The sequence below is a fragment of the Lithobates pipiens genome, unplaced genomic scaffold (genome assembly GCF_037356315.1).
Source record: "Lithobates pipiens isolate NorthernLeopardFrog02 unplaced genomic scaffold, aLitPip1_a1.2 Scaffold_8, whole genome shotgun sequence".
Lineage (NCBI taxonomy): Eukaryota > Metazoa > Chordata > Amphibia > Anura > Ranidae > Lithobates > Lithobates pipiens.
Genome location: NW_027507903.1, coordinates 551325193 through 551350944, shown reverse-complemented (window position 1 = coordinate 551350944; position 25752 = coordinate 551325193). Strand labels below are relative to the sequence as shown.

The window sequence follows — 25752 nt, the reverse complement described above, 5'->3', positions numbered from 1 at the left end:
TGTTGTTTTTTTAAAAACTAAAGGTCAGAAATCAAGGATATTTTCAGATATGAGAATATGCAAATAAGGATTACATTTGTACAGAGTACAGTGATAGGAGTAATAAGGAAACAATATATAATTTAAATGTAAATTGAAGGAAACAAGTACCCAGTGCTCACACAAGTACCCAGAATTAACCTCTGCTTTACTGAATGTTTGTGCAAAATCTATCCTATTTTGAGATAGATTAACACCTCCCTGTTTTGTCTGATCAGAAAGTTGATGCTATTGTTATGGCTTTGGCCAACCAATGGGTAGAATGAAAAAACTGACCCGATCCACATATTTGAGGGGGCTGTGGGAATCCTCCCTGCTGCGTTATTGTATTATGACAGCGGGGAGACTTCAAAGAATACACAGATCAGTGCTGCAACCTTTTGCCTGGGGTGCTGATTGAGAAGCTAAAAGCCAACATGGCGTTTGAACAGAAGTTGATCAGTAGAAATACTGCAGGTGAACCTGTGGTGCTCTATCAAATCGTTCCTTCCCCATCTGATTACTACCCTCCTTACCGATCCGATGGCGGATGGAAAAATAGCTTTTTCTTCCATCACACTTTTTCAGATCGGAGCAGGTCGGATGTCAGCGGACATGTCACAGCTGACATCCAACGCTCCATAGGGCTCCATGGAGCATCCGTTCAGGTCCGCCTGGAAAACTGACAGGCGGACCTGAATGGATCGTCCATGTGAAAGGGGCCTTAGAAAAACCTAAGAAAAACAAAAACCTAAGAAATAAGCAATACATCTTGGAAAAGTTAAACAGCACATAAGAATACACTTTAAACCCTGTGCTTATCTGTCACTCTTTTTTTTCACCTGGTTCATGGCGGTGTTTGAACAAAAATTGATTTAGACCACGTTTGATTTCTGTGTCCTGGGTGTCTTTGGATGCTCATACAAATGTTGCTGGTCTTGGTGGGGGGGCAGGCATGACTGAAATCAGGGGGTTGCACAGCCCATCCCAGCAACCCCCTACATCTCCCATCTGGCTCTGCCTTAAACATCTAAAAATAGAAAGTTGGATGATTCAACAAGGCAATAATCTCAAATACAGGATCAATTCAATAACACAATATAATATTGTTGCTTTCAACCCTACCTATGGTTAAATTTAGATTACATTTGAGATAATCATTCCTGCAAAAACCCGGGTAATTCCAGCAGGTGAATAAAGGTTCTTGTTGACGGTCTATCTGAAGGACAGCTCATCGTTGCTCTTTGCAATAATAAAAACCCAAACTGAAAGGTTAAGACCCCTTTCACACGGGGCAGGGGCGACGACGGCAGTAAAACACCACTATTTTTAGCGGCGCTATTCGGCTGATAGTGGGGCGCTTTTAACCCCGCTAGCGGCCGAGAAAGGGTTAAAACCACCACAAAGTGCTGCTGCGCTATGCTGGCAGTATACCCGCGCTGCCCCATTGATTTCACCGCTCCTTCACTGCTCCAAAGATGCTGCTAGCAGAACCTTTTTTACCATCCTGCCAGTGCACTGCTCCAGTGTGAAAGCCCTTGGCCTTTAACCGTCTGTAAACAAAATGCGGCTAAACGCGAGTTGCCACATTTAGTCACGTTTAGTCGTGTTTAGCCAAGTTTGCGTCTAGAAGCATTTGAAAAAAATGATTTTTTTTTCCAAAAATAGCCAAAAATGAAAATGCCTGTAAACGAAATGTGGCTAAACGCAAGTTGTCGCTTTTAGCCACGTTTGAAATGCCTTTAGGTTCCAAAAAAAGCCTCTAAACACAACTGCCTAGAAACGACTATTATCAGTGTACATGTACTGGTAAGATAACATAGAGGAGGGTTCAGGAGCAATTAAAAAAATTGCCCAACTGCTCCTAAACGTCCGTTTACCAGCAGCAGCGTACATGAGGCCTAAACCAAAGGCCTAGTTTTTGGGTTGTGGGAGAATTCATTGTGCCAGAAAAACAAATACAGATAGGATTATGATCATATTTTTCCTCCCAGTCAAAATCTCTTTGTATTCATTAACACAGCAGCGCTGCAGTGCATACCGTAAGGGGGCATTGATGTAAGAGGGGACATTAATATAAAGAGGGAACTGAAGTAGGGGGGGGGACTATGAAATAAGGGTGTACACTGATTTAAGAAAGGATTCTTGTGTAAATGGGGGCTCTGATGTAACAGAGGGCTCTGATGTAAGGGGGGCAGTAATGTAAGGGGGAAGTCTGATATAATGGAGGCACTAATATAAGAGGGGAATTTAAAGTATGGGGGACATGGATGTGAGGAAGGACACTGATGTAAAGGGGGATACTAATGTAAGGTCAGGCATTGATATAAGGGGGTACACTGATGTAAGGTGTCAAAGGTCTCTGATGTAAAAGGGGATTCTGATGACAGGAGGGACTCTAATGTTAGGGGGGATTCTAAAGTAATGGGGGATTCTGAAGCAGGGGGTATGTACTGTAAAGGGGACACTGATGTAAGGGGGGCATTGATATAAGGGGGATACTATTACAAGAGGGGATACTAATAGAATATAATAAAATTGTAAACATAATACAAAAAAAAAAAAAAATCATCCACTGCCCTACACTGTCTTCTTCTGGGGGGGGGGGGGGAGCACACTGAGGTAAGAGGGGGACACACTGAGGTAAGGGGGGAGGAGAGCACACTGAGGTAAGGGGAGAGGAGGGCCCACTGAGGTAAGGAGAGAGGAGGGCACACTGAGGTAAGGGGAGATGAGGGCACACTGAGGTACAGGGAGAGGAGGGCACACTGAGGTACAGGGAGAGGAGGGCACACTGAGGTAAGGGGAGAGGAGGGCACACTGATGTAAGGGGAGAGGAGGGCACACTGAGGTAAGGGGAGAGGAGGGCCCACTGAGGTAAGGGGAGAGGAGGGCACACTGAGGTAAGGGGAGAGGAGGGCACACTGAGGTAAGGGGAGAGGAGGGCACACTGAGGTACAGGGAGAGGAGGGCACACTGAGGTAAGGGGAGAGGAGGGCACACTGATGTAAGGGGAAAGGGAGGGCACACTGAGGTAAGGGGAGAGGAGGGCACATTGATGTAAGGGGAGAGGAGGGCACACTGAGGTAAAGCGGGGGGCACCAAACTGAGTCTTTGCCCGGGTGTAAGAATTTCTAGCTTCACCACTGACAGCACCTGCACCCTGCATTTATTCTAGGAGCACTGTTCTGTACCATTGTAAGCAACATGCGACATGCATATGTAAATAGCTGATGCCAGTGGCATTGATATGTAAATAAAGGTGGCATTCATATGTATATCATGCCCCCTGCAGTGAGGAGAAGATGTGCTGTAACCTATAGCAACCAGTGAGCAGTATTACTGTACAGTAATCTCTAGCAGCCAATCAACAGAAATCATGTGCTGTAACCTCTAGCAACTAATCAGTGAGCCTTAATGTGTGCTGTAACCTCTAGCAACCAGTCAGTAAGCGGTAATGATATGCTGTAACCTCTGGCAACCAATTGCAATCGCTGCCTGATCTGATACAGTAAAATTATTTTAAGTCTAGCTGCTATTTATTGTAAGTCTCAGAGAAGGTGGAGAGCGAAATTGCATGGGGGGCCCCAACAAAAATTTTGTCCTGGGTCCAATCAATATTAAAGACGGCCCTGGGTACGTGGGGCATGCTGTCATAAAGTGTGGTCAAACTTCTGCATACAGCATAAAGCCAGTTTGTATGTGCTTTTCTGTACAGTGCATAGATAGATGCCCTCCTTATCACCACCTTAGGACACCTTATCACCAAACTGAAACTACAAGGGAGATTGTAATCCCTATAATTCAGGAGAGTGATTGTGTATGTAAGTGCGGGTGGGTGTGTGTAATAGAGGACAGTTAGTGGCCAAAAGTAATACATGCAGAATTTAAAGTGGAAGTAAACCCATGGATTTAAACAGTTAAAAAAAAGGCATGCCGGGAATGCTAACTGCACATTGGCTGTGTTCTCAGCCAAACTATCAAACCATCCAATGGCTGGTGTCATAATGAATCACATGTGCAGCACCATAGCAGTTGAAGATTAAACAGAGGCAAAGATGGTAGCTTCCTTGGCTGAAAACGATAGGGGAGTTTACTTACACTTTAAATTTGAAAGTTGTTCCACTGACTGTGTGATGGCAACCACAAATTTCATGAATTTAAACTATGAGTTAATGCAGCTCATCAGGCATGCAACTCTTAAACTCTGCAACTCCTGACACCAATCTGGCAATAAGGACTTGGATTGTTTGATGCCTGCATATACTGATGTTGACTGTTCCCTCATTGATCGATTTGATTTGGAATTAACCTATTATGGGAAGGTGTATTTGACCTATCTTTTAATTCAGGTGGTCCACGAGGGGAGCGGCTAGTGATACCAGTGGTGCGGGTTCTGCACTTTGTCGCAGATATGAATATGATTCTGAAGTGGTCACTGCTTTGGGAGCTCTAATACTGAACTGAACTTTATTACATGAATTTTAATACATGAGTGTATTCAATTAATGTTATAGCACTGCACTAATTCTATTTATAATTAATCCACTGGGATTTTGGTTGATTGACCCTGAGTGTACAGCTGCTTAATTTATTCTGATTGTTTTCATTTTGCGCTGATTGAGCATTATTATAATTGTTTAAAGAAAGCCAGTTGAAGTTCCATTTGCAGTTTGTGAGAAGCCACGTGGAGGACACAGCAAACATGTAGAAGAAGGTTCTCTGGTCAGGTGAGACCAAAATTGAACTTTTTGGCCTAAAAGAAAAATGTATGTGTAGTGGAAAACTAACACCACACATCACCCTGAACACACCACCCCTCACTGTGAAACATGGTGGTGGGTGGCAGCATCATGTTGTGGGGATGCTTTTCTTCAGCAGGGACAAGGAAGCTGGTCAGAGTTGATGTGAAAATGTATGGAGCCAAACACAGGGCAATCTGTTGGAATCAGACAGGAATTATTATTATACATCTACACCGCTGTTTGTACAGCCGAACTCAGCCATGTTGATGTTTGCATGACACATGTTTAGAATGTGTAGAGGAATGTGGCAGAATCTGCATATCAAAGGAGTTACCTTCAGCCCAAATGGTGCACACAAGCTTCAAAGAGATTGATGACAAAGACGGCCCAGGGCACATCAGATGGGACTGGCCACAAAGCCAAATATGGCAGAACAGTCAGTAATATTAGGAGGGCTGTCATGTGAACACTGATTGGTCCAAACCAAATGGGACTGGCAGTAGGGTGTGGTATGGCTGAGGTATGTTTGACAAAAAGGGTTGTGACCTGAGCTCTCTCTCTGTCCCTCTGTATTCCATCAGGAGATCCAGTCATGAGGTGTGGCTGCGAAGGTCGGATAAGTATGGCTTAGATTGCACTGTGATTGTATGCTATGTATATTATTGTAACATTAATTGATACTTGATGCACATTTTCCTTATTTCCTTGGGAAATAAATGAGATTTAATTGACCTTAAACGTGTATTGATTTCATAGCCAAGGGTGATAGCATTGTGATAGTAACAATAACATGTGCTTGGCTTATTGATTGATAGCTAAACTATAGGGACTAAACAAAGGAATACATAACTGATAATAATAAGAATAGAGGGTATTGATCAGTTACTTCACAATCTTAGGAGAAAACCTGTTTGAGTCTGCAAAAGACTTGAGACTAAAGCGAAGGTTCACCTTCCAGCAGGATAACAAACCTAAACATACAGCCAGAGCTACAATGGAATGGTTTAGGTAAAAGCATATTCATATGTTAGAATGGCCCAGTCAAAGTCCAGTTCTAAATCCAATCCAGAGAATCTGTGGCAAGACTTGAAAATTGCTGTTCACAGACGCTCTTCATCCAATCTGACAGAGCTTGAGCCATTTTGCAACGAAGAATTGGCAAAAATGTCACTCTAGATGTGCAAAGCTGGTAGAGACGTCCCCAAAAAGACTTGCGGCTGTAATTGCAGTGAAAGGTGGTTCTACAAAGTATTGACTCAGGGGGGCTGAATACAAATGAACGCCAAACTTTTCACATATTTGTAAACAATTTGGAAAACCATTTATTACTTTCCTTCTACTTCACAATTATGTGCCACTTTGTGTTGGTCTATGACATCAAATTCCAATAAAATACATTTACATTCATGGTTGTAACATGACAAAATTTGGAAAATTTCAAGGGGTATGAATATTTTTTCAAGGCATTGTATTTCCACTTTGCCTTAGACCACTTTATTGACAATTGGCTCAGTGTTACCTAGGCCATATTCAAACTTCTTTCCCTCCATGCAAATTGCCTTTTACTGCCCACTCTTACTGCATTAGACTGGCTAGACTTAGTATTATGCTAACAAGATCAGGTGTCAAAGCCCCTCGAGGCACGCTGAGACTTGGTGGTTGATTTTCTAAAGGCAAACAGGCTGTTCACTTGTTAAGTGCAATTTGCAAACAACATAGTGAAAGAGGTGAAGCTTTGCTAACTTCCATAAACCAATCACGTGCAAGCCAAAAATTGTGTTTCTTTAATACTACTTGCACATGATTAAGTATGCTTTACAAAGTAAAATTTCACCGCATTTACTGAGCTCTGGGGAAAATTCCCCATGCAAAGCGCAACTTTCCTTGTAAACTGAGCAGTCTATCAACCCCTTGGAGTCCAAAAGTTGAAAGAGACAGTCAGCTCATTCTTTGTCATCTAAATATAACAAATAGAGCAGTAACGAAAACAGTTGCCCTTCACTCCTAGAAGTACGGTTTTAGCATGCAGACTTATGATTTGTGTTCACACTATAGAATTCTTCTATGACAATACACAAGCTCTGCAGAGCAGTACACATTATGACCTAGCCAAGACTGGATTGGCAGGCATGACAGAAGTTGGGAACTTTGTATTATACACGGAATAGTATTTCTGAAGGCCAGCAATGTGATATGTGGTTGACTGTGTGCTAACCTTGGCAGCCCCATTGCCTTAAGCCCCGTACACACGAGAGGACTTATGTCCGACAGACTTCCGAAGGAGTTCTGCCGGAGTTCCGCTGGAATTCCGACAGAGTTCTGACGGACTTTTCGACTGAGCGGACTTGGCCACACACAATCACACCAAACTCCGACGGATTCGAACGTGATGACGTACGACTGGACTCGAATAAGGAAGTTCATAGCCAGTAGCCAATAGCCGCCCTAGCGTCGGTTTTAGTCCGTCGGAATAGCATACACACGAGCGAATTTTTCGGTAGGAACTGGGTCCGGCGGAGTTCCGTCGGAAAAATTTGAAGCATGTTCCATTTTCTAAAGTCTGTCAGACTTTTGCGAATCAAAAGTCCGTTGCAGCCCACACACGATCGAATAGTCTGACGGAATCATTCCGTCGGACTTTGGATGTTGAAAAGTCCGCTCGTGTGTACGGGGCTTAAAGCCACAGTCTATGCTGGCTATGTGGAAATATTTCCCTGTATATTTACAAGCTTGAAAGCTGGCTACAAGTGGTTATATCTCCTGTTCACAAGAATTCACATAAAACCAGACCATAAATGAATATTTTTTTGAAGAGCAACAATGAAATCAGTCACATTTTGCCACAGGAGATGTATAGTATATCTGGTGAACCTTTCCAGTGTTGAGAAGATTCTGGACCAAAGTGCTTGAACTTCTACATACTTTATTCAATTGCCCTTTCCCATGAACCCTTGGATTGTACTTCTACTCAAACCTCCCATCCTCCCTAGACCTCAATTAAACTAGCTGCATATATATGACTACCTACTAAACAAACCATTGCAAGGGACTTGAAAAAGCAATTTACGCAATTTGCCAAAGTCAGGCAACCTGTAGACACATTCTTCATTAACAGGAAACCTACTAGTATTCTCCTGGACACCCAGAAGAAGTTTGGACCCCATGGATCTAATATACTCAGCTCTTACTTTCAGTTGATAGCTACACCTCTTTGTAGGCAACAGTGGGGAACAACTGGAAAGCTCTGGTGTCTTCCCCTCTCCTCCCCACCTCTTTTTCGCACATACTTTACCTACCTGTGCTTCTTTTTTTTTTGAACAGACCACATTTCTCCAACTTACCTTCCCATGTCATCTTGGTTCACACACTCTTTGGTCTGTTGATATCATACACATACAAATGTTACCATCAAGTGTCCATATAAGGTGATCCTATAAGTAGCAGGCAAGGTGAATGTTCAAACAAATGACAGCCTCCACCGATAGTAAATACTAGCCACACACCTCACTGAATAGACCCCTGAAAAATCAGTTAGGTCAAACAAGCAGCCCTTTTATATGGGTACATATGCTGGTCCGTCTGATATCTGCATCACTGGAGAGAGGTATACACGCTAACAACGTAGGTCTCATACATCCAGATTATAGGCTCCAACATGCTCCATCATATGTGTACATGAAATAGTAATAATGGTACAAATAGTGGTCTCCGTATAATAAAATAAAAGCGTATTTATTAAAAGTATTGCACTTACAGAAGCATGCACTGTCCCTTAGTGCTAAGGATAAACAGCGTAGTATCAGTGACCAGGAGGATGAACGGAGGACACGGGTGACGTCACGTAAGTCACGTTGTTCTGTACGCGTTACGTCCCAGGGGGCGGAACTTTATCAGCGGTGATGGAGACTCCGTTCATCCTCGTAGTCACTGATACTACTCTGTTTATCCTTACCACTGAGGGACAGTACATGCTTCTTTAATCTCCGTCACCGCTGATGAAGTCCTGCCCCCTGGGATGTAATGCGCATGGAACCACGTGACTTACGTGACATCACCCGCGTCCTCCGTTCATCCTCGTAGTCACTGATACTGCTCTGTTTATCCTTAGCACTGAGGGACAGTGCATGCTTCTGTAATCTACTTCACCGCTGATGAAGTCCCGCGCCGGGACGTAACGCGTACGGAACCACATGACTTATGTGACGTCACCCACGTCCTCTGTTCATCCTAGTGGTCACTGATACTATGCTGTTTATCCTTAGTACTGGGGGACAGTGCATGCTTCTGTAAGTGCAATACTTTTAATAAATACGCTATTTATTTTATTATGAGGTGAGCGGCTAGTATTTACTATAGGTGGAGGCTGTCACTTGCCTGCTACTTATAGGATCACCTTATATGGACACTTGATGGTGCTCTCTTACGGACTTTTTTATATGTTTTTTTTTCTTTTAATGTCTTTGTTAGTTTATGTGCTGCACTGCTTTTATTATATTTACATTTGGGGATTTGATATTTTGGCCCTTAGTGTTCAGCTGCTGTTACGTGTTAGATTTTTTGCACTGATTGATTTTTCTATTTACACAAATGTTACCTTCTTGACAATCGCTTACCAAGTGTACAATTGTATACATTTCTGTAACTATGTTAACGTGCTTTAAAAATGTTCAATAAAAATCGAATGAAAGTGGAATCCGGCATATTACATATTTGTTTAATTACATAGGTGGTGAATGTTGAAAGCCTTTCTGTTACCACGAGAACAGACAGTACAACAAGAGATAATTCTTATTACAGAAAAGGAAAACGCAAGTGTCTAAAATGCCCTGCAGGTAAGTGCTTGATAAATACCTACCTAAATTGAAAGTCAAGTTGACTTATGATAAAGGTGAGTTCCAGTATGAAATAGCCCATAGGGAATACTACAGTGAGCCACACATAGGACACTGGCAACCAGCTAGCAGTCAGATCTGCAATGTTATGTTAGAGAAGACGTTATTGGAACTGCACACAAGCCGTATGTTTGTCAAGCCATTTATTGGACTGAAAACCCAACTGAGTCAACAGAAACCTAACACATACAACTCTAGTATTAAAACAAGAGATTTACATAAAACCAGACCTAACGAAAGAGCTTTACACAGAATGAGGGACAAGCAAGCTGGGGACAAATTAGACAAGTTCTATGGTCAGAGCACACAGTCTTTACATCAGTATTGAAATAGCAATATAAACTATAGTTATATTTGATAACCCAATATAAGTTTATTAGAAAAATCTCCTTTCATATTGTGAGTGTTGCCATCTCTTTCCACAGTTTCCTGGATTCCCAACATGCTTTGCAGCTGCTCCTTTGCTGTTTGCTTTCAATTTTCAATGACTACATATCCCATGGTACCTTGCTGCCTGCAAGCTGTGATTCTTGTACTGACTTTACTTCCCCTCTCAGCAGTAGATCAGAAGGCAGGCTCCGTGAAATGTGTGACACAACAGTGCCTGCTCATCGGGCATAGTGACTATGTGTCACAGAATTTAAGGAAATAAATGTGTTGGGATCTTCACAAAGTAAAAGTAGGGATGTGCCCACTAAAGCCAGCTTAGACCTGTATTTATTTTTTGGTTTTGCTGTGGTGCACTGATTTCACCAGTAGAGTGTTCCCAAGGCCATTATGCAATGTTTTGTCTGCCTGAGTATGTTGAGAGATTCAGAATTTTGCACCAAGGTTACAGCATGATTAGCCAACCAATGATGGGCTTGTTGCCAGCGGGTTGGGCCTAGCTTCAACAAAACTCCTCAGCATCCTTCTGGAAAATCGGTACCTCCAGGTTGTTACTTGGGTTACTTGGGTTAGAGGTGCTGGCTCCTGCTAGGCCTGGACGGCCTCGGCCCTCAGGTCCACCATATGCTGTTTACTATTTAAGATTGACTTACCCATACTGACTGACTGACTGTTGTAAGGAGACATTTCTGGGGACAGAGGAGCAATACCTGAACATCCTCTAGTCCAGAGCTGCAGCTATTACCTGGCACAGATAAATTAGAATGTGAAGGACCACCTGGCACCCCGCCTGGGTGCTTCCGTCAAGATACAGCTTCTTCCACTCTGGAACCAGGAATCAAATATTATAGTTGAGCATTGCACCCAAGAACTAGACGACATTAGCTTAGCTGCAAACAGGAAATTACTTTTTTGTTAATTCACACAGAATATATACCACACAAAATCAGATAAGAGCTTGATCACATTATCATAACAATGCCAGCTGTAAACAGCAATATCAGTACATCTAATGAACAGCTAACATAAACAGTAAGGTAATCAACAGCTGGCAGCTAATGGTGATCTAATCGAACAGTAATCTATTTAATATAAACATCCCACAATAGTTTGGTAACAAGGTAAATTGTGCACAATACTAGCAGACAGACAGAAACAATAGGTGACTTGATTATCAATGGGAATTCACACCTAGGAGGCACCTAATGGGGGAATGATATCATGACAGAAAGACACCTTAAACAGATTATAGCAGGAGACCCCAGCATCAGGTTGTTTTGAGATGATTATATTAACATCTATTCTGAGTCTCACAGTCTAGAAGAGGGTGAAGCAGTCATTGCTGGTTGGGGACATCCCCCAAATCTGTATGCAGGTCCAAGGTTCCCAGAGTCTGTGTGTTGTAGGGAGACATGGACCCGAATACAAACCAAAACTACTCCAAGGGTCCCCAAGGCACACACCTCCCAAGAATAGAGCCCCTTCAAAAGCCAGGGCCCATAGCCAGTAGGCACAAGGCTACTCTGCAGTCCCTCCCAAAAGTTCCTGTCCCAGTTGGGTCTGGATTTCCATTGTGATGCGGGTAGGCAAAGTCTGGGCTCCAAGCAGGGACTGCTAGCAGTGAGAACATGGTGCTGCTGTTGAGTATCCCAGCCCTCCCTACCCCTGTGTTTTTGGGGGGATTGCAATGCACAAGGCACTAGGGATGAGCTTCGTGTTCGAGTCGAACATTGGCTGTTCGTCCGTTCGACAAAATCAGAACTCTTGGTCCGTTCGCGTCAAAATTCGTGTGGCGTGCACGGACCACAATGCACTGCGGTGGCGCAGTGCATTGCTGGCTCATGATTGGCCAAGCATGCACTGTGACCCCGCATGCTTGGCCAATCGCAGCGCCAGCAGCGAGGAGAGCCATGATTGCCCAATCATAGCTCAGGCTGTGTAGTGCACGCCCCACACTATATAAGGCCGCCTTTGAGGCGGCCTCGTGTAGTGTGTTGGCATCTGAAGCAGTGGGTGTTCTGTGTACCTTCAACACAGTACACACCGATCGTTTTTGGCTGATTTCCTATCTTGCTGCTGTGTAGTGGTTGTTGTCTGTGCCCTGACCGCAGTATACACCACTATATTCACCTCACCTATATAGCTAGTGATCTAGCTTTAACCACTTAACAACCGCCCATTGCCGATTAACGGCTTCAGGGCGGTTGTTTAACTCTGAGAGGCCGTTAATTAACGGCCTCCCAGAATTCTGCTCTCGCGCGCCCCCTGGGGCGCGCACTCGAGAGCATCCGTGACCGCCGGGTCCACAGGACCCGGCGCATCACGGATCACGGTAAACGGCCGCTCATAGCGGCCGTTTACCACGTGATCGCTCCGTCAAATGACAGAGTGATCACTTGTAAACAAACCGGCATCATGTTATGACGCCGGTTCCTCCCTCCCCTCTCTGTACCGATCGGTACAGCGGAGGGGAAAGAGATCGGTGTCAGCAGCGATGTGGGCTGCATCTGCAGTGCCCACATCGCTGCTCACCGAATTTAACCCCTCAATTCCCTGCCAATACTCTGCAATACCAGTGCATACTCTGCAGTACCCTGCCATTACTCTGCAGTACCCCGCCATTACTCTGCAGTGCAGTACCCTGCCATTACTCTGCAGTACCCTGCCATTACTCTGCAGTAACCCCCATTACTCTGCAGTACCCTGCCATTACTCTGCAGTACCCCCCAATACTCTGCAGTACCCCCCAATACTCTGCAGTACCCGCCATTACTCTGCAGTACCCCGCCATTACTCTGCAGTGCAGTACCCTGCCATTACTCTGCAGTACCCCCCATTACTCTGCAGTAACCCCCATTACTCTGCAGTACCCTGCCATTACTCTGCAGTACCCCCCAATACTCTGCAGTACCCGCCATTACTCTGCAGTACCCCGCCATTACTCTGCAGTGCAGTACCCTGCCATTACTCTGCAGTACCCTGCCATTACTCTGGAGTACCCCCCAATACTCTGCAGTACCCTGCCATTACTCTGTAGTACCCCCCAATACTCTGCAGTACCCTGCTATTACTCTGTAGTACCCCGCCAATACCCCGCCAATACTCTGCAATACCCTGCCATAAATTGCCATACCCAGCCATACTCGGAGATACCCAGCCATACTCGGTGATACCCTGAAATACCCAGCCATAGACGCCCCCCACCCCTCACCGCCCTCCGGTGCTTCTACCAACTCGCCAGTACGATCAAAGCCAGAATCTTTTTTTTATTTTTTATTTCAGGCTTCCCAGCCTAGAGGTGAGATGTGGGGTCATATTGACCCCCAGATTTCACTGTAAAGAGGACCTGTCATCCCATATTCCTATTACAAGGGATGTTTACATTCCTTGTAATAGGAATAAAAGTGATCAAAAATATATTTTTGGGGAAAAAAATGTCAAACTAAAATACCGTAAATAAAGTAAAATGAACAATAAAAAAAATAAATAAATTTAAAGCGCCCATGTCCCCATGTGCTCGCATGCAGAAGCGAACGCATGCGTAAGCCCCGCCCACATATGAAAACGGTGTTCAAACCACACATGTGAGGTATCGCCGAGAATGTTAGAGCGAGAGCAATAATTCTAGTCCTAGACCTCCTCTGCAACTCAAAACATGTAACCAGTAAAAAAAAATTTAAAGCGTCGCCTATGGGGATTTTTTAAGTAGCGACGTTTGGCGCCATTCCACGGGCATGTGTAATTTTGAAGAGTGACATGTTTGATATCTATTTACTCAGCATAACTTCATCTTTCACTTTATGCAAAAATTGGGCTAACTTTACTGTTTTTTTTGTTTGTTTTTTAAGCACAAAACTGTTTTTTCCCCCAAAAAAACGCATTTGAAAAATTGCTGCGCAAATACCGTGTGAGATAAAAATTTGCAACGACCACCATTGTATTCTCCAGGGTCTTTGCTAAAAAAAAAAAAAAATATATATATATATATATATATATATAATGTTTTGGGGTTCTCTGTAATTTTCTAGCAAATAAATGATGATTTTTACATGTAGGAGAGAAATGTCAGAATTGGCCTGGGTGCTCCAGAACGCCTGATGGCGCTCCCTGCATGTTGGGCCTCTGTATGTGGCCACGCTGTGTAAAAGTCTCACACATGTGGTATCGCCGTACTCGGGAGTAATAGCAGAATGTGTTTTGGGGTGTAATTTGTGGTATGCATATGCTGTGTGTGTGAAATAACCTGATAATATGACAATTTTGTGGAAAAAAAAAAGGAAAAAAAATCTTGATTTTGCAAAGAATTGTGGGAAAAAAATGACAACTTCAAAAAACTCATCATGCCTCTTACTAAATACATTGGAATGTCTTCTTTCCAAAAAGGGGTAATTTGGGGGGTATTTGTACTTTTCTGGCATGTTAGGGTCTCAAGAATTGAAATAGGCCGTCAGTACTTCAGGTGTGATCAATTTTCAGATATTGGCACCATAGCTTGTGGACTCTATAACTTTCACAAAGACCAAATAATATCCACCAATTTGTACTTATTTTTACCAAAGATATGTAGTAGTATAAATTTTGGCCAAAATTTATGAAGAAAAAATTACTAATCTGCTAAATTTTATAACAGAAACGAAGAAAAATTCATTTTTTCGCAGAATTTTCGGTCTTTTTTCTTTTATAGCACAAAAAATAAAAAACTGAGAGGTGACTAAATACCACCAAAAGAAAGCTCTATTTGTGTGAAAAAAAGGACAAACATTTCCTATAGGTCCAGTGTTGCATGACTGAGTAATTGTCATTCAAAATGTGAGGGCACCGAAAGCTGAAAATTGGTCTGGTTATTAAGGGTGTTTAAGTGCCCAGTGGTCAAGTGGTTAATAATAGAGCTTGCAGTCAGTAGTGTTAGGAGATAGTGCGTGCTGTCTGCGTGCTCTGTACCCAGTACATACCGCTATAATATAGGGCAGGCCCCTACTTTCAAACATCCAACTTACAAACATCTCCTACTTGCAAACGCAAGGAGACAGCAGCAAGTGAGATGAAAAAAGATGGACGACAAAACAAATTATACAGGGGTGATAACCCTTCCCTATGTTTTCCAAAAAGCTTAAAAATAGTTTTTTTGACTGGAGCTACACTTTAAAAATGTACCGGTTGAAAATTACAAACAGATTCAACTTAACACAACAAACCTACACAGTCCCTGTCTTGTTTGCACCGCCTGTATACTGCTGTTCTGAGTATATAGGGCCTGGGGGCCACACGCATTTGCTTTTTTTAATATGGGTACTGGGTTCCCCTTAATATGCGTACAAGACCCAAATAGGCTGGTAATGGGCAGGGAGGGCTACCCATGCCATTTTTCTCAATGATTTTCAACCATATTGCAGGAACCAGATATAACATTAAAACCGCAAGCAGTTTTAAATGGTGTTATTTCCGTTTAATGTCATTTTGTGCAGGGACTGTTCTAAACACGGGAAACACGTGGCACTTCACAGGCATCCTACAGACACCCCCCAGGCACCATATTTAAAGGAATATTTCACCTTTTTTTTCACTTTAATCGTCATTAAAATCAGTGCTCCCGCCAAAACGGCCGTTTTTAAAACTTTTTTTTGCATTGACCCATGTCCCCTGAGGCAGGAGGCAGGTCCCCAAACCCTTTTTAGGACAATATCTTGCATATTAGCCGTTAAAATTAGCACTTTCCATTTCGAACGTTCGAGTCCCATAGACTTCAATGGGGTTCTAACGTTCGTAACGAACGTGGGGGCCGTTCGCAAGTTCTGGTGCGAACCGAACCGGGGGGGTGTTCGGCTCATCCCTACAAGGCACAACTGGAAGGAGGCTCAAGCTTGAGTTACCACATGGACATGTGCTTTTTTAGTAGCCTGAGGTGAGAAACATGTGCTAAAGTGTTTGAGAACAGGTCTACATAGGTATTTAGACTTCCCTGGATTTGAAAGACCCTTTGAGTACATTTTCCCCTCACTTCCTTTTCTAGTATAAATATGCTTACAGGTCAGAAAAACACAGAATTTTCCAGTCAACAGACAGGGTCTGGTAGGTGGCAAAGCTGAACTGAATTGAAGTGTATGCAAGCCCAAAATAATTTTTTTTTGTATTTTTGGCATCATGCATCACTATATACAGTTTCTTTCAAATATTTTTTGTTACTCTGTTAAAAATTGTTTTACCTGGAGGCCCTGCCAGTAACAGCACTTCCGCTAAATCTAAGCCACTAAGCCAATTAGCAGCAAGATTGTCAGCTTATCATGTGCAGGAGGCATGAAGATAAGCAAGGTCACCATTCTGGCTGTGCTAACTCATTGCTCCAAGCTTGTGGGACACCAGATGGGAGTGCAAACTCCATTAGCCGTGGTGGGCACTGCACTGTGCTAAAATTAAAAAGATTGGACAGAGCCGCGCTTATGCAATACAGGAAGCAGAAAGAATACAAAGAGCAAAAAGCATACAAATATCTGTATATACACCTTGCAGCCCCCCAACCAAGAAATCCCCGCAAGGGTCATTCAAAATAATTAGTAATCTCAGGAGAATGTGGGGTATCCGGCGCTACCTAATATTAAAGATGAGTGCCACCCTTATTTCCACTAGACAAAATATTACCACAAGACAGTAAGTTATTCGTTATAAATTCGTTGAAAGCAATCGAATTCTCACCATAAAAATTCAATAGACTGTGCATAGAGGCACTACAGAAAATCTTATAAAGTGCTTTTGTGCAAGGATAAGTGCTGTATATAATACTTGATGTGAGTCACATGTAATTCACACAATTCCCTATATGTGTTATATTAATCAACATTAATAAACTACAAGCTATCAAATAATCAAGCTAAAGTGCAACCTCATGAAAAAGCCAGAACAATATGGCTATAAAAATGTTTATACACAGAACCCCAAACCTCATGTATCTAAATGTGCAAAATTGCAAAGGAATCTAACTAAGTATATGCATAAGCAATATATATCAACCAGGAAATTTATATATTATAGAAAAAAGGGAAAAAATATATATATAATTCTGTGCCTAAATATGTGAAAAAATTTGTTTAAATCAGAAATATTTTTTTTTTAAAAAACAATATTAAATAAACAATAAAGCCAAAAAAGAAAAAAGAAAAAAAAAAACAGAAAAAGGAGAAACCACAAAAAGAGTCTATTAATGTCCACACGTGTAAAAAAGAAAAAATGAAAAAAATGAAAAAAAATCCTTGATTGTGCAAATCCAGCAGAAATAAAGTGACTTTCGTGCTTGCTACTAAATTCTCCAGGTGACTGTACTGCACTATGCTAGCTGACCCCAGAATAATGCCTTCCCAGTGGGGGGGGGGGGGGGGGGGGCGACTGTATCCTTAGTCAACTCCTTGTTCACCCATCCCTGAGACTTCGATCATTAGCTAAACATTGAGACCAGAGACTACTTCAGTTTCCTGCATGTAACTGTGTTTGCACCAAGCTGAACTGTACTGTGTTGTTTATTATTAGTGATTCATTTGTATACTCTGTTCATTTAGATCGGGGGGTCAGCAACCTGTAGATTGTGATCTACCAGTGGATCTCGGACAGGTGACTGGTAGATCGTGGTCTGGGCTTGCTGACTCGCCATTCTAGAGCATGAGAGTGCAATGCAGAGGGAGTACTTGTGAAGTTGGATCTGTAGTAGGGAGCAAGAGCCACATAAGCTGATGCCTCCTCTGTAGTGCTGGCTCCTATTCCATGTGGAGTGACACCAACTGCACTCCACCTCTTATTCTGGCTAGCGATCTCCAGAGTGGTGCCAGCAGAAGGCGAGAAGAGATCTTCAGGTCAGTTTGAAGCAATGCACTGGGCATAATAATGCAGCACTTAGCCATAGATTTCTATTATATCCTGCTGTTTTGCCACCCCCAACTTTACGTGTGAACGAGCCCTAAGGGGGCCGCTGCTGAATGCAACTAAAAGCTCATTTACAAGTGCAGCACAAGTGCTGCTCCTCTGAAAAGCGATCTGAGTGTGTGTTGATCGGTAGTGAGGAGGTTATATGTTGCCTCCTCACCACCTGATTTAAACCCATAATTCCGTACAATGCACGTGTTTGCGACACGGTAGTACTGCAGTTAAAGGTTTAAATCAGGTGACACTGTGTCGTTGATCTTTGACTTCTCCTATGTTGCTCAGGGAGATGTCAACCTCTTTAACCACTTGCTACCTGCCCACCGCCAAATGACGGCTGGGCGGTGCAGCTCTTTTTCTCAGTGGACATCATATGATGGCTTCCCAGAATGATCGCTCTCGTGTGCCCATGGGGGTGCACAGCAAGGCAATCACAACCCCCGTGTTGCTAGGACACGGCGCGACCCCGATCTGTGTAAAGAGCCGCGGCCATGGTTCTTTAACCATGTGAGCGGCTGTGTCCACATGTAAACACGGAGATGTCGGTAATCGGCACTCCTCGCCTCACACTGACAGAGTGTGAGGAGAGGAGAGCCAGTAAGCGGAATTTCCTCACAGGGGACAGCTAGGTACGTAATCAGGGCACTGATCATCAGTGCCCTGATTACAATCAGTGCCAACCAGTGCCCACAAGTGCCAGCAATCAGTGCCCACAAGTGCCAGCAATCAGTGGCCATTAGTGATGCCAGTCAGTGCTGGCCATCAGTGCTGCCCATCAATGCCCATCAGTGCTGCCCATCAATGCCACCCAACAATGCCCATCAGTGCCGCCCATCCCTGCTGCCTATCTGTGCCCAACAGTGCCGCCTACCTGTGCCCACCAGTGCCACCCATCTGTGCCCAGTGCCCACCAGTGCCACCCATCAGTGTCGCCTATCAGTGCTCATCAGTGACACCTATCAGTGCCCATAAGTGTGGCATATTCATGTCTCCTCATCAGTGCCACCTCATCAGTGCCCATCAATGCAGCCCATCAGTGCTGCCTATCTGTGCCCACCAGTGCCGCCCATCTGTGCCCAGTGCCCACCAGTGCCACCCATCAGTGCTCATCAGTGACACCTATCAGTGCCCATAAGTGCGGTATATTTGTGCCTCCTAATCAGTACCCATCAGTGCCGCCTCATCAGCGCCCATCGGTGAAGGAGAAAAATTACTTATTTACAAAATTTACTGACAGAAACTAAGAAAAACTTAGGAGTGATTAAATACCACCAAAAGAAAGCTCTATTTGTGTGAAGAAAATGATAACATATGATAAAAATGATAAATTGTCATTCAAAGTTTGACACCGCTGAAAGATGAAGAATGGCCTGGGCAGGAAGAGGGTGTAAGTGCCCTGTATTGAGGTGGTTAAGGTTGCCTTGCCCCTGTTTTAGATAATATTATTCTATATTCCACTGCCACCTAGTGGCCTTTGTTGAAACTACCCACAGGCAACCATAGTAGTCCCCTGCCTATTATGCTTTGTCTTATGCTTGTTACATACCACTCTACCACTTTTTTTTGGCATTGTCAATTAATTTTCCATTCACACAGTAAACTTCAAGTTGCACATTAATGTTTGAGCTGTTTTTGGGTATGTATAGAGTAGATGGTGTAGTGCAAGTATGCGGGGCAATATTGGCACAAAGTACTTTCAAGAGTAGGAACATATAGTACCTCTCTGACAGGTACCCTTTTTGGTGATTGTTTGGAATATGTAGGCAATGTGTCGCTAACCTTCCCCTATTCCTTCTGAGAGCATATACTGTCAATTAGCTGTAGTAATTATTTCCCTTTTGCTTTGAGCAAGCTGAGTGAAGAATGTTTTATCATTGGTTTTATGACACACAGCTCTAAAGTCTATGCAACTGGTGAAAAATTATGAGGGCCCCTCCTTAAGTCAAAGGTAAACTCGTTATCTGAAGTCTCTTCTATTTCTTCTTTAACACTGTAAGTCTTTGGTTGTTTCACCTGTCTGATTATTTCTAGCTTTACAAATTCCGCAGTTTGCCTTTAAGTGACGTGTCTTTTTGCACACAAAACATTTAGGTGTTTCATGCTGCATATTGCTCTTGATGGGGCTGTTGGTTCTTAAAGCGGTTCTTCACCCTAAAGGGGAAGTTCCGCTAATCTGATCCCTCCCCCCCTCCGGTGCCACAATCGGCACCTTTCAGGGGGGAGGGGGGTGCAGTTACCTGGATAATCCAGGTATCTGCACCCACTTCCGGGCAGACGGCCGCAGACCCCCGCAGATGCCCCGCCCCCCCGTTGTGTTCTGGGAAACACACAGTTCCGGGGAACCGGGGACCATAAGAGACGAGCAGCGCGACTCGCGCATGCTCAGTAGGGAACCGGGCAGTGAAGCTGTAATGCTTCACTTCCCGATTCCCTGACAGAGGATGGCGTCGGGGGCAGCAGCGAGACGAGCGATCGTCATCTGCCGCCGACATCGCTGGACCCTGGGACAGGTAAGTGTGATTTTATTAAAAGTCAGCAGCTGCAATATTAGTAGCGGCTGGCTTTTAATATTTTTATTTTAGGTGCAGAACCGCTTTAAGGCAGATTCTACCATAGGAGCATTGGGTTAAGCTCATCATCTAGACAAGAATCAAGTCCTGTAACCAGGGCCGTCTTAATGAGAGGGCACACCTGGGCATTGCCCAGGGGCCCCAGCTGCATGGGGGGCTGTGCAGATCGATACCTATTTCACAGCCAGCAGGGAGGGGAGGGGTCAGAGAGCCAGTGATGCTCTGACCCCACCCCATGCAGCTTGAATGTTCGGGACTCGGAGACAGTGGGTAGGAGCTGGAGTGGGAGCTGCTGAGTTGGCAGCACTGAGAGTCCACCTGCGGAAGTGGCATTGTGGATGGTGTCATGGTGAGCCCAGATGTCCAGCACTGTTTGCACGAAGGGCTTGGAATTCCCGGAGGGATGCTCCCTCCCCCACCCCTCCTTTTGCCTGCATGACTTGATTGGTATAGGCGAGTCCTTGTCCCAGGGCTAGAGGTGGGCGTGTAGCCAAAAGTTCACATGCACTGTATCTCCACTGGAAGTGGGGGTACTACATGGATGGAATAATGGTGCTGGGGGACATCAAGGGTGTATGGGGGGAAACAATGCTGAGGGGGGATCTGGGGTGTTTAGGGGGTAGCAATGCTTGGGGTATCTTGGGTGGCTATAGTGCTAGAGGTACCAGGGATGCAGAGAGGCTACAGTGTAGGGGGTATCAGGGATGTAGGGGGGTCACAATACAAGTGGTATCTTTTGGTATATGGTAACAGTGCTGGGGGAATATCTAGGGTGCAGAGAGGGATCAGAGTGCTGGGGGGATATCTTGGGTATAGAGGGGTCGGGGTGCTGGGGGATATGTGGGGTGCAGAGAGGGATCAGAGTGCTGGGGGAATATCTAGGGGGCAGAGAGGGATCAGAGTGCTGGGGGGGGGGGTGTCTGGGGTGTAGAGGGGTCTGAGTGCTGGGGGGGATTATCTGGGGTGTAGAGGGGTTAGAGTGCTGGGGGGGACAACTGGGGTGTAGAGGGATCTGAGTGCTGGATGGATATCTGGGGTGTAGAGGGGTCAAAGTGCTGGGGGATATCTGGGATGCAGAGGGGTCAGAGTGCTAGGGGGATATCTAGGTTGTAGAGGGGTCAGAGTGCTGTGGAGATATCTGGGATGTAGAGGGGTCAGAGTGCTGGGGGGATATCTGGGGTGTAGAGGGGTCAGAGTGCTGGGGGGATATCTGGGGTATAGAGCAGTCAGAGTGCTGGGGGGATATCTAGGATGTAGAGGGGTCAGAGAGCTAGGGGGATATCTGGGGTGTAGAGGGGTCAGAGTGCTGGGGGAGATATCTGGGGTGTAAAGGGGTCACAGTGCTGTTGGGGTTATCTGAGGTCCTGTCAGGCTGGATGGTACCTCATGATTTTTATTGGCGGCTGTGTCTATACTTGTTGCAACTGTCCTGAGCATCATTCTAGCAGATATATTATATGCACAGGACAGCTTTCTTACTTTATGTATGTAGTATTTTCCCACTGTTTCTTTGCTGTACAGTATGATTGTTCATGTAGTTAAAGCGGAGCTCCACCCAATAGGGGAAGCTCCGCTTGTCTGCCTCCTACCTACTTGATGTCTGTTTACCTGAACTGTGTCCATTGTAGGGCCCCAGAGCATTACTTTGCCCAGGGGCCCATCATGCTTTTAAGACTGCCCTGGCTGTAACTTGTCTCATAGCTGTCTGGGAGTCCACTGAGTAGCAGTGTTGCTATATGAAATATTCATTTCTTATACTGGCTGCTGCCAGTAGGTGTCACTGACACCTCTGGCAATAGACAAGGGAGCTGCCATAGCGCTGTGTTATGAATATCTATATCCCCCTTACCCTGGCAAATCACTAGGAGGTTTATTGTCAGTGACACTGCATGCTGCAGGAGGATGTAAATATTTGAAGAAAGAAGCCTGTTCGGACCTAACACAAATCCTCAAGTTGCACTGCCTGGTCACAGAGGGTATGGCACCAAAGGTAGAGAGCCAGGGGAAGAAGTCCAACTGGAGGGGATGGGTCCGGGCAGTGGAGGCTGGGGCTCAATATTTTGGGGAGGTGGGGTGGCAAACAAACCTGCACCCTCACTCACACTAACGCCACCCCCCACACCCACAGGAGAAGGACGGGAACGCGACGATCAGAGGCCTTGCCTAAGGAGGCAGAGGACGAGGATCCGGGGTAGGGCTGCTGCTCCTCGCTCCAGTTTGCCGAGGGAAGACCCGGGGCTGTTGCTTCTCCTCTCAGCCAAACAGGAAGTGGGTCCCAAACGGGTGTCAAGTTCCACTTTCTGATTGGCTGGGAGGAGAATCAGGAAGACAATAGCGAATATTAATTCGCTATTGTCACACAACCAGGTGGGCTCAAGGTGCACCCTTTTATTGAAGTCATGTGCTTCAACAAAAAAAAAAAAAACATTAAAATCCATGCATCTGATGCCCTAGATGTAGATTAAGGGCCCGGGAGCATAGATTAGGGGAGCAGCGCCCCTTATGGATGGGCCGCCACTGGGTCCGAGGGTCCCTTGGAAGGAGGATGCTAGAAAATGCCCACTGCCTGACTATGGAGCTCTAAAGACAGTTGTGCTGATAATTGCCTGAAGGTCCTTATGCATGTAATACACCATGGTCTATGTTCTCTTATTGCCCTGTCACAGCATGTGTGTGATGGGCAGTAAACACACAGAGTCCAAAAGATGCAAGAGCAATATGATGTAGAAAAGTTCAACAATTTACAACTAGGCTTGGCAGGTAGGCATGACTGTCTGGAGCCACTTATGAACTTTAAACAGCGGTCTGTAGACTTGAAAGATGCTGACAACACTGACGAGTGCCCTCCTAGTTCATTGACTCTTCCTGCACTTCAGTAACTGTCTGCCCGTGTGGAAAGTGATCATGGGTGCAATGCTATGCAAGCTACAGTGTAAAACAATAATAAATGCGCACCCACATTACTATTTTTTTTTACAAAGGGTAAACTTAGCTTTTAAGGCAAACTTTGGAAGAAAAAACTGGGGACAGGATAAGGGGGGCAGCCCTGCTGAAAATAAACATCAGGGGTTATAAAATGAATCTTACCTCCATGTATTCTGTTCTCCTTTATACACATGAGTGAGTATTACTGTCTTCATTATAGGTACTTATGTGATGAAAGACTGCACAATCAGTAATACGCAGGGTGTATGTCATCAGTGTGAACCAGGGGCTACCTTCAGTGAGTTCCTGACCGGCCTACCAACCTGCCTGACCTGTACTAAGTGCCGACCAGGTATAGTGCTCTTTAAAAAAATTTAACCATTATTTGAACTGAATATTTCTTATTATAAATTATTTTGTTTAAAAAAGCTTGCAGACAGTTTTCATTTCTTCCCAACCATTCAAAAGTAAATAAAGTGGATTAGCCAATGTTAATTTAGAAAAAAAAACAGTCGCATTTGGTGCAGGTAGTTTTGCGCATATGACTGGGAGCTAATGGTGCTACTGATGCTAACACTTTAAGCTCAGGAGAAGACAAGCAGAAGTTCTCCTATTGATAAAGTCGGGGCTAGGTTAAAGTGAGGTCGCGTACACACGGGCGGATTGTCTGCCCAACTTAGTCCGCTGAACAGTGTTTCAGCGGACAATCCGCTCGTGTGTGGGCTTCAGCGGACTTTTTCAGCGGATTGTCTGACGAACAAAGTCTTACGGAATTTCCGTAAGACAGTCCGTCCAAACTTGGTTTCAGCGGACAGTCCGCTCGTGAGTAGGCTAGTTCGACAGACTAAGTTTGGCGCATGCTCAGAAAGGATTTACACGGCGAAGGTTGCATTGCAGTGTATTGGACGTCGAATTTTTCGTCCCGTCGTACGTGCCGTACACGTCATCGCACAAGCTTTCAGCGGACTGTCTGCTCATCGTGTGTGGTCAAGTCCGTTCATGCAAATTTTGAACGGACTGTCTGTCGGATTGTCTGACGAACTTAGTTGGCCAGACAATCTGCCCGTGTGTACGCGGCCTCAGTGGTATTGCTTAGCGGGTAAAGTCAATGCAGACCTAGACTCAACCTTATTCTTCAGACAGTGTGAGGCATGTTAGTTGTGAATAATGTAGCCTTGAAGGCAAGAATTCTGAAACAGCAACCTCCATAACACTGCAGGACACACTACAGGAGCTCAGCATGAGGAACCAGTGAGCACTGGTGATCGGTTGTATGGGCAATGGGAAAGGTAAGTAGTTACATGGTTCTTTCGTAGAGCATTTTTTTGGTCAACTTTGGGATTTTTATGGGTTGCTTTAAGCGTTGAGGTAATTAAAGGAATCAGGTTACATTTTCAAAGACCTGCATAAGGAGATTATTAAAATACATCTGTCATAAGAGAAATAAGCAGAACTTCCACTGCTGGTGTCTGTCTGAATGCCAGCTGCCAGGCTGTCTCTGGCTCCAATACTGTTTTTAAAGGCACAAGCCCCACACCAAAAACAACCAACTTCACACTTCCCAAAAGCCACTGTAGTGCTATTGTTGGAATGCATTCACTATAAATGTGATTTTTTTTTTACTTTTTGTTTTATACCACTTACAACAATACAATACAAGCAACAGCAAAGTGCCTGTTGCACGTGGTCTTTTGGTCCCATCACAACTGCTCCTCTACATGTATAAAAGAATACAAATGTAAAAGAAGTAGTTTGACGCAACTTGATCCAGATCAGAAGGCGGTCAGATACACTTGTGAAAAAACTCAGCTAGACCTCAGAACATCTCAAAGTGATCTCAGATGCTTATCTACACATGGGCAACTTACCCCACAGCATAATAAGAAAGTACAGTTGGTTGAGTCCCCTCTAGAGAAGAAGACTATCAACTCTTATGTCAGTGATGGCGAACCTTGGCACTCCAGATGTTTTGGAACTACATTTCCCATGATGCTCTACTACACTGCAGAGTGCATGAGCATCATGGGAAATGTAGTTCCAAAACATCTGGAGTGCCAAGGTTCGCCATCACTGTCTTATGTTATTGCCTTCTTTTGACACCCATAGAAGCCATCATAGCAATGAGCTTCAAATATTGTGATTCAAGCTTAGTTTTTGGAACTGGCCTATCTAAATTCTTCTACAAATAAGCATTAAGCTATTTTCTCTTTTGAGGCATGGTGGTTTTTCACACAGTCTAAACGTGCAATCAAATAGTTACTCAATGTTAAAGATTTTTGCACACATATGTGATCATCTGGCAATGTATAG

General features: G+C 44.4%; 1 protein-coding gene across 2 annotated transcripts in view; it reads left to right on the top strand.

The window, feature by feature from the left end:
• LOC143960889 (tumor necrosis factor receptor superfamily member 26-like) overlaps window positions 1-25752 on the top strand; it is a 54321-nt gene that overhangs the window by 10704 nt on the left and 17865 nt on the right. For both annotated transcript variants that reach the window (XM_077469879.1, XM_077469878.1), the window contains exons 2-3: window positions 9490-9595; window positions 23663-23794. In XM_077469879.1, coding sequence (XP_077326005.1) covers window positions 9490-9595; window positions 23663-23794 — 238 coding nt within the window. The remainder of the gene's footprint in view (window positions 1-9489; window positions 9596-23662; window positions 23795-25752) is intronic.